Genomic DNA, 10,000 nt, shown 5'->3' on the forward strand with positions numbered 1-10,000 from the left:
GGTCTGTGTCATAACAGACAGATGGACAGACGGTCTGTGTCATAACGGACAGATGGACAGACGGTCTGTGTCATAACGGACAGATGGACAGACGGTCTGTGTCATAACGGACAGATGGACAGATGGTCTGTGTCATAACGGACAGATGGACAGACGGTCTGTGTCATAACGGACAGATGGACAGATGGTCTGTGTCATAACGGACAGATGGACAGACGGTCTGTGTCATAACAGACAGATGGACATATGGTCTGTGTCATAACAGACAGATGGACAGACGGTCTGTGTCATAACAGACAGATGGACAGACGGTCTGTGTCATAACGGACAGATGGACAGACGGTCTGTGTCATAACAGACAGATGGACAGACGGTCTGTGTCATAACAGATGGAAGGACAGATGGTCTGTGTCATAACAGACAGATGGACAGATGGTCTGTGTCATAACAGACAGATGGACAGACGGTCTGTGTCATAACAGACAGATGGACAGACGGTCTGTGTCATAACAGATGGAAGGACAGATGGTCTGTGTCATAACAGACAGATGGACAGATGGTCTGTGTCATAACAGACAGATGGACAGACGGTCTGTGTCATAACAGACAGATGGACAGATGGTCTGTGTCATAACGGACAGATGGACAGATGGTCTGTGTCATAACAGACAGATGGACAGACGGTCTGTGTCATAACAGACAGATGGACAGACGGTCTGTGTCATAACGGACAGATGGACAGACGGTCTGTGTCATAACAGACAGATGGACAGACGGTCTGTGTCATAACAGACAGATGGACAGACGGTCTGTGTCATAACGGACAGATGGACAGACGGTCTGTGTCATAACGGACAGATGGACAGACGGTCTGTGTCATAACGGACAGATGGACAGACGGTCTGTGTCATAACAGATGGAAGGACAGCCCCACCAATTGACGATTGACGATTGTGGGGCTGGGGCCCACAGGACAGACACAGTGACATAGCGGACGGAAGGACGGTCCAGGCCATAATGGAAGGACGGAAGGATGGATGGACAGACACACAAAGTCAGTTATAGAAGTGGCTGCACCTCTTAAAAACAAACATGGAAATACACAAGTATGTACTGTTGAAACACATCCACAATGTGTAAAAACACATGTAGACATACAAACACACAAATGTGCACCTCACAAACATGCACACACATAAACAAATTAATCAACAGAAAGACATGCACACAAACACACACACACACACACACATGCTGTGCTGTGCTGCTGGCAAGCTGGCAGACTCTCTGGGCAGATACCAGGCCTTTGATGGCCCGCTGGGCTCATCCGCACTGCTTGGCGGAAAGGGTGTGTGTGCGCGCGCGTGTGTCTGCGTGTGTGTGTGTGTGTGTGTGTGTGTGTGTGTGTGTGTGTGTGTGTGTGTGTGTGTGTGTGTGTGTGTGTATGTGTATTTGTGGTTAGATCCACCTTGGCCACAGTTTGCCTCTCCATCTCCCCAGTGTGACAGCGCTGAAAAGAGCTTCTGTTTCGGGGCCAGCCTCATCCCACATTAATCAACAACGCTAGGAGGGGGTGGGGGTTGGTTTGGGGGTAGGGGTGAGGTTGAGAGGGGGTGGGGGAGGTTTGTGGGGGTAGGGGTGAGGTGGAGAGGGGGTGGGTGGTTGGTTTGGGGTAGGGGGTGAGGTGGAGAGGGGGTGGGTGGTTGGTTTGGGGGGTAGAGGGTGAGGTGGAGAGGGGGTGGGTGGTTGGTTTGGGGGGTAGGGGGTGAGGTGGAGAGGGGGTGGGGGAGGTTTGTGGGGGTAGGGGGTGAGGTGGAGAGGGGGTGGGGGTTGGTTTGGGGGGTAGGGGGTGAGGTGGAGAGGGGGTGGGTGTTGGTTTGGGGGGTAGGAGGCGAGGTGGAGAGGGGGTGGGTGTTGGTTTGGGGGCTAGGGGTGAGGTGGAGAGGGGTGGGGGAGGTTTGGGGGGTAGGGGTGAGGTGGAGAGGGGGTGGGGGTTGGTTTGGGGGGTAGGGGTGAGGTGGAGAGGGGGTGGGTGTTGGTTTGGGGGGTAGGGGTGAGGTGGAGAGGGGGTGGGTGTTGGTTTGGGGGGTAGGAGGTGAGGTGGAGAGGGGTGAGAGAGGGGGCAGGGAGGGCAAAACAAATGGTCCTGAGTCCTGCCCAAGCCAGCGAGACCCCATGCCCTCTCTTCTACCAGCTTGCTTTTTCATCTGTGTTCTTTCCTGCCTTGTTACCGCTTCATTTCTCACCACTGTTCTCTTTCTCCTTCTGATTTGTTCTTTTACCATTCTATCTCTTTTCTGTCTTCATTACCGTCTCTACTCCTCCATCCTCCACCCTTCCTTCCCCTGGAGTCCATCTGTAGTGTGAGCTTGTGTTGGTAGTGCTGGCTCCTGTGTACACAAACACAGTCACACACAGACAGAAACAGGACAGACAGACACCTTGTCAGCCGTGTCACAGGCCTCTCCCTCGGCTCCTCACTAAAACACTCCACTCATCCTCCCTCACTCCCTCCCTCCTGCTCTCCTCCTGCTCTCCTCTCCTCCTGCCAACCTTACAGTAATTCATCTCTCTCCCTCCACTGCTCCCACCATCTTCCCCTCTATTGCTTTCTCCCTCTGTCACTCCCTTGCTGTGCTGTAATAAAAAAAGCCCTATCCAGCTGGGCTGATATATGGCTGGTGTCGGTTACATCACCTGTTGCCGGGCGGAGCAGGGGGATCAGCGGGTCCCAGGTGATGCTAGGTAACGGTTGACTGAACTGCACGGGGGGAAGCGCTGTTTTGGCAAATCCCTGTCTTTGCAATGGAAATGTGTTTAGTGCATCAACATGGTTCAAATGCATCAACACCGTTGCAAACACAACCACACACAAATGTATAATGGAGCCGTACTATTCTACAACATTTGGGTGAGGCTGTTTGATCCACATAGTGTACATCAGTAAGGAAAATCGGATGGAATACACAAAATTAATTTACTGTCACTTTGCTGCGTTCTTACTTCATTTTTCTCATTAGGATATTGTATTTTGTTGAGGTTTTGGCCTTGCTGTCCTACATTTTGACCGCAATGTCCCAATACATTTGTATGTATCAAAGGCCAAAGGCCTGGTATTGTGTAACGTGCAGATTGTATTTATTGGTCAATCTGTCCTTTCATTGTCCCATACAAAAATATTTAAAGCAGCTACGAGCAAGATTTTCGATTGTTATTAAACAGTCTAAATTTGATATCGATGCATCACATCTTACCTCTAATAGTAGACGAGACCGACGCCGAGTAGTCTCGCTTGAACCCCGAGTGAATCGTTGCAGTTGCAGAGCCCTCAGTTTGTGACCCAGTGTGTAGGAGCTGGTCAGTGGCAGGCAGCGTGACCCAGTGTGTAGGAGCTGGTCAGTGGTAGGCAGGGTGACCCAGTGTGTAGGAGCTGGTCAGTGGTAGGCAGGGTGACCCAGTGTGTAGGAGCTGGTCAGTGGCAGGCAGGGTGACCCAGTGTGTAGGAACTGGTCAGTGGCAGGCAGGGTGACCCAGTGTGTAGGAGCTGGTCAGTGGCAGGCAGGGTGACCCAGTGTGTAGGAGCTGGTCAGTGGCAGGCAGGGTGACCCAGTGTGTAGGAGCTGGTCAGTGGCAGGCAGGGTTCAGACCCAGTGTGTAGGAGCTGGTCAGTGGCAGGCAGGGTGACCCAGTGTGTAGGAGCTGGTCAGTGGTAGGCAGGGTGACCCAGTGTGTAGGAGCTGGTCAGTGGCAGGCAGGGTTCAGACCCAGTGTGTAGGAGCTGGTCAGTGGCAGGCAGGGTTCAGACCCAGTGTGTAGGAGCTGGTCAGTGGCAGGCAGCGTGACCCAGTGTGTAGGAGCTGGTCAGTGGCAGGCAGGGTGACCCAGTGTGTAGGAGCTGGTCAGTGGCAGGCAGGGTGACCCAGTGTGTAGGAGCTGGTCAGTGGCAGGCAGGGTTCACCCAGTGTGTAGGAGCTGGTCAGTGGCAGGCAGGGTGACCCAGTGTGTAGGAGCTGGTCAGTGGCAGGCAGGGTGACCCAGTGTGTAGGAGCTGGTCAGTGGCAGGCAGGGTGACCCAGTGTGTAGGAGCTGGTCAGTGGCAGGCAGGGTTCAGACCCAGTGTGTAGGAGCTGGTCAGTGGCAGGCAGGGTGACCCAGTGTGTAGGAGCTGGTCAGTGGCAGGCAGGGTTCAGACCCAGTGTGTAGGAGCTGGTCAGTGGCAGGCAGGGTTCAGCCTCCCTGGGCTCAGAACAGGTTGCAGGGAAATAAATGGGCCATGGTTATTACTGTCCCAGGGAGAAGTGTCCCCATTTGGTTTGCCCAGGTGTGACCTTGTGGCCTGTATGGATACAGAAGGGGAGGCTGGTGGAAATAGCCTACTGTACGGGTTGACTTCAAAGAAATGTGTTGGAAACTCAACCCAGCTGTAAGTCAGCATCCTGGAAGATTTATTAATGCGCCCATATAGAAGAAAGTTAATAGTGAATAAAATATGAATGCTGTTATCTTTGCCTCTTCTATTTTAGCGGTTGTTGGATTAAACTGTATACATGCTTGAATGTGGTTTCCTAAGTATTACTATTTCTTTCCACCTTTTCTCCTTTCTAACGATTAATCTCTGTCAGTGGCTGTCCTCTCTAACACCAAATTCACAAGGACAAAATCATGGACCAGGAAAATCATTGACATTATCACTATTAGATGATTTGTGGAAGGCCGTTCTCGATGTTGTTGAATACATTCAGGAATAGCCCATAGCTAAAGCACATAATATGCTTATTATTATTTATTCTAGCTGAGAAAAAGTCCAACCGTTTCAAGCATACAGTTAATACATGTAATTGGGACACTGGCTCAGTTTACCCTGGCTTTGTCCTCACTAAGATTTCAAAAATCCCACAGCTATGACAAATATGGTTAATAAACGAGTATAGTCATAAAAATAACACAGACGGAGAAGCAGAACGTGTCCCTCACCCTGTGGACTGAAGCTGACGCTGAACCAATTATAACGCTCCTGATGGGCATGCTTTGGATGCTGTAGCTTTACGTTCTGTTTGTCTAATTAATTAGCATATAGCCTATGGAAAGCACCAGTGAGCTGTTGAAGTAATTAATTCATCTCGATGCACTACACCCCAAGCCAAGGTTACTGTACCTTCATGTGCTAAGCTAGCTCCCTACAGTGCAGTCTGTTGTTCAGGCAGCGCTGAGGAGGTGGGACAACAGCGCCATTACTTTGAATTGTTTGTGTTTTGTCTTGTTGCTGTGTTTCTCAGCTACTGGAGCTGACAGCATAATAGGTTTTTGCCTGGTAAACAATGTAAAAAAAAAAATCCACTCAGCCTTCCAAACATCAGACTTCTTTATGTTAATGCTTAAAAATGTTATGGTTCAATATGGCAGTTTTATGGATTACGGTTGCCTCGCTTTAAATATTGGATATTGCTTGGGACAAGGCTAACAACATGAAAGCGAGTGTTTGCGTGCTTGAGTGTGTGTAGCTGTCTGCTCTTACTCTGTACATGCTAGTTTGACAGGAGATTGGACTCATATATCCGTGGCTGGCCCAGGAGTCTCTTCCTCCCATTCAAACAGCAGGAATAGATCACTGACAGCCAGCCAAGCCGCTAGACAGAGGTCACTGCCTCGCCTCGCTGAAATGAACAGGGGGAGATGGAGGTGGAGGGGGGGAAGGGGATGCTGTAGCGTGAGAGATATGAGTGTGTGTTTGTGGGATATGTCAGAGAGAGAGATGAGCAGTGTGTACCACTTGTTAGGTAGAAGCGGACACAGAAGATGCTGACATCAAGCTCAACTGAGAAACACACGCAGCCTCCAGTGTAACTCTGATTCAGTATGTGTACCGGACCTCCGGCTACTCACGCCCCTTATCATTAACTCCGCCCAACCTATAATTACAGTTGCCCCGCCCCCTCTATTAATGCTATATATCTTTAAAACAGCCTGCATCCTTACATTATTCTATCATGTCTGCAGAAACAGACAGAACGGGAGATGGAGAAATGCACAGCTGTTGGTGGTTCTGCCTATTTTCTATATAAAAGGTCACTTGTAATTTTCGCTGCCAGGATCAGCCTCAACAATTTCTCTGGCAGGCTTTTCCAGCGTTGCGCCGGAGTGTGTGTGACCTTTTTAGTGGGCAGATGATAACCGTTTCCGCCGAGACAGGAATAGAAAATAAAATGACCTGTTTGGAGACCAGAAAGGGCGGCGTAAGCGCTTTACTGTCTTGGCAAGCTACATTCCTCTTTGTCGAGTGAGAGAGAGAGAGAGAGAGAGAAAGACAGTGTAAGAGAGAGAGAGAGAGAGATATAGAGAAGAAAAATGACTATGTAGCCTATTGTGAACTCTGTAGCGTGTTCAGTAGTCTCCCTTGACCTCAGCCTCTGGTCACCGCAGTATAGCCTCTCTTCTCGCGTGCGTGTGTGTGTGTGTTCTTGGTCTTCAGCCAGGGCTAGAGTGTGCCCTCCGGCCTGCTGAGGGAGACAAGCCTACCCACGGTGGGATGATAGTGACCTTTGACCCACATCTGATCCTCTGCCATGCTCTGCCATGCTCTGCCAGTCGCACTAAATCCGAACTGGGAACAAAACAAGAAAATCTTCTAAATTCCAATTCATACAGATCGTCCCCATCCCACTCAACCCTGTAGAGGAGACCCGTTTTCTTAACATTAGGCCTCAAATAGCTCCGGGAACTAGTGAGTCTCTGCATGGCAAGATTAGTTCCATGTTTTAATACAACCGCAGTCCTCCTAAGGCAAGACCACTCAGTCTAAGTAGTGGATTTAAAATGCGTATTTTCCCTGCAACACCTGCTCAGGGAATGGCTGCTAGCCCAAGGAATAGCTCTTAGCACTGGCAACGCAAAGTTGTGTCTGCAAAACATGAACTTAAGACTATTATCTGCTATTTAAATCCTACATGTACTTTGGCTTGGTGAAATTTCTTCCATTCCCTGCTCAGGTCCCTGTGCTCGCCCAGTTTTATCGACCCATTTATTCAGAGTGAAAACACTGACTTTCCAAGGCAGCACAGGGGAAAGCACCAGGGTAAATAGGCTAAAGAGATGTGTCCTGAGGGTTGCGAAAACTCTTCGTAACACTGCTACAGTTGAAGGGTTGTGAAAACTCCTCTGTAACACTGCTACAGTTGAAGGGTTGTGAAAACTCCTCTGTAACACTGCTACAGTTGAAGTGTTGTGAAAACTCCTCTGTAACACTGCTACAGTTGAAGGGTTGTGAAAACTCCTCTGTAACACTGCTACAGTTGAAGGGTTGTGAAAACTCATCTGTAACACTGCTACAGTTGAAGGGTTGTGAAAACTCCTCTGTAACACTGCTACAGTTGAAGGGTTGTGAAAACTCCTCTGTAACACTGCTACAGTTGAAGGGTTGTGAAAACTCATCTGTAACACTGCTACAGTTGAAGGGTTGTGAAAACTCCTCTGTAACACTGCTACAGTTGAAGGGTTGTGAAAACTCATCTGTAACACTGCTACAGTTGAAGGGTTGTGAAAACTCCTCTGTAACACTGCTACAGTTGAAGGGTTGTGAAAACTCATCTGTAACACTGCTACAGTTGAAGGGTTGTGAAAACTCGTCTGTAACACTGCTACAGTTGAAGGCTTGTGAAAACTCATCTGTAACACTGCTACAGTTGAAGGCTTGTGAAAACTCATCTGTAACACTGCTACAGTTGAAGGGTTGTGAAAACTCATCTGTAACACTGCTACAGTTGAAGGGTTGTGAAAACTCCTCTGTAACACTGCTACAGTTGAAGGGTTGTGAAAACTCCTCTGTAACACTGCTATAGTTGAAGGGTTGTGAAAACTCCTCTGCAACACTGCTACAGTTGAATGATAAAGGATGACAGGGGGAAGCAAGTCACATCCACCCTTAGTGTGAAACGCTGCCGTGGAAAATGTCTGTTTTTCTCCGCTGTCCCTCAGTGACAGTTTCCCACATACTCCCAAATGTGCTGCTTTGAACCTCTCAGTAGGACACCAGAGAGGCATCCACAGAGTGTGGGGATAGGTCAAGTTTGAATGGACGCATTCCTGGCCTGGGCACCATAGCTGTCTGGGGAGTATTTCCTCTGACTCCCCTCCTTCCTCTCCTCTAAAACAGTGCTTTGCAGCAATGCATAGAGCCTCATCTCCTGCAATACTTACTTGTTAGCAATTAGCAGTTAATTCATGTCAATAAGGGCATTTGAGTTTATTCTTTCCCACTCAATCCAGCATCCCCGATTCCAATTTCCTTCCTTGGTTGTATTTTACTCCCAGTGTATCATTACAGAAAGGTGTTGACCTTTGACCTCATCTGTGCCTCTAGATGGACACCCTGGAGGCTCTGGGAGAGGAGATCAGTGGGATGGCGCGCTGCCCCTATGACGCCAAGCACGCCAACGTCGCCCTCTTCGCTGGTAAGATGAAACTAATGTATTTTACAACTCTTTCTCCTGTGTATGTCAAATCCACAACCTCCATTTTTACATAATTTATCTGTGTTAAAATATTCCACCTTCATTGAGATTTGGGATTGTCTTTGTCTCCTGTCCCATGGTTGAACATGAGAGAAACAGTGACGGGAAGTGTTTACAAGTTGCCATTAGCGATGCTACTGGATCATTGAACGCCACGAGGCAGAAACATTAATCCCCGATTTCCCCCCTATCTGCAGTTATTAAACATTGGAACATGTTTGAGCTAGATGGGAAAGTTGAGTCTATTTGCGCATGGGGATTAGTTGCGGTTGTATTTAATATTGTTCTTAATACCCTGCGGTTTATTCTAATGGCAATACTCTGACAGCGTGTCAAGAATAAAAACCAATCTCTGTTACACGCACTAGAGCAAACGGTTGAACTCTGCGCCGCATTTGCTCCGAGTCAGGAATTCACTGCTTGTTAGAGCTCTTTGGAAAACGCATCAAGATGATATTGTGGTAACAGGCTGAAAAAATAGGTTATTCTCTCTCTTCTTCTCTCTCTCTATGCGTCTCTCTCACCACCACCCTCTTTGTCGCTCTTTCCCTTTCTCTAAAATGCATGAGATTAAAAATAAATCACAAATGGATGGAAGCCGAATGAGTCAGCTTTCCGTTGGCGGGGTGCTGCGATCCTTCTGATGCAACCGACCCGCGGGCTGCTAAAGACATTCAGCCCCCATTCATATTTGCTGCGAGCCGATTTATGGGAGTATGTGCTGTCCCTTTGCGTTTAAACCCGAGGAGGAGAGTAAACGCCTAGGTTGACCAGTTAATGCGTAGCAGAGCCGCTTGGAGCGAGTTGGAAGCACTGAGTAATCAAGAGGGTTCCTCTGACTGCTATCCTTTCAATTATGTAGTTTGAGTTTCCACTGTGGTTATAGCCAAGGCAGGCTGAGGTCATGCTGGTGGTGTATAGTCTTCGCGTCCCGTGTGTGTAGCATGTGTGTTACGTGCGCGCGCCTGTGTGACTGTGGGTTTTGTGGAGCTCCAGGACTGTGTGTGTGCGTGTGTGTGTGTGTGTGTGTGTGTGTGTGTGTGTGTGTGTGTGTGTGTGTGTGTGTGTGTGTGTGTGTGTGTGTGTGTGAGTGCCGTGCAGTCACTTTGTGCTCGCGTGTACAGTAAAACTGTGTTTATGCGAGTGACCAATCACCAATGTGCGACATGCTTAAGTGTGTAGAGTGTTTGTTCTCCATCAGAGAGTCTGTTCTGTTTGCATGCTTCATCCTGTCTGGGCCATCTGAATCATGTTTGTTATAGCCACCGAGAACAGGAATCACTTAGTGGCTTTGTGCGTTTCACTCTTGATCACTGCACTTGACTTCTTTTTTTTTTTTTTAGTTTTGAAGGAAGATTTCTTAATCATCAAACACAACGTTTCGGTCCCACTGGACCTTTGTCAAGTGTTTTGCAGCATTTCTGCCACAGTGATCTTAAGACAATGATTTTTTTTTTGTTACAAGCATGTCTCAATGCTAGACTGACTTTTTC

At 48.5% G+C, this 10,000-nt stretch overlaps 1 protein-coding gene across 2 annotated transcripts in view; it reads left to right on the plus strand.

The window, feature by feature from the left end:
* sema6a (sema domain, transmembrane domain (TM), and cytoplasmic domain, (semaphorin) 6A) overlaps positions 1–10,000 on the plus strand; it is a 151,255-nt gene that overhangs the window by 96,839 nt on the left and 44,416 nt on the right. For both annotated transcript variants that reach the window (XM_083644275.1, XM_083644276.1), the window contains exon 7: positions 8,357–8,447. In XM_083644275.1, coding sequence (XP_083500401.1) covers positions 8,357–8,447 — 91 coding nt within the window. The remainder of the gene's footprint in view (positions 1–8,356; positions 8,448–10,000) is intronic.

This window comes from Poromitra crassiceps, assembly GCF_964638095.1.
Source record: "Poromitra crassiceps genome assembly, chromosome: 10".
NCBI classification, from domain to species: Eukaryota; Metazoa; Chordata; class Actinopteri; order Beryciformes; family Melamphaidae; genus Poromitra; species Poromitra crassiceps.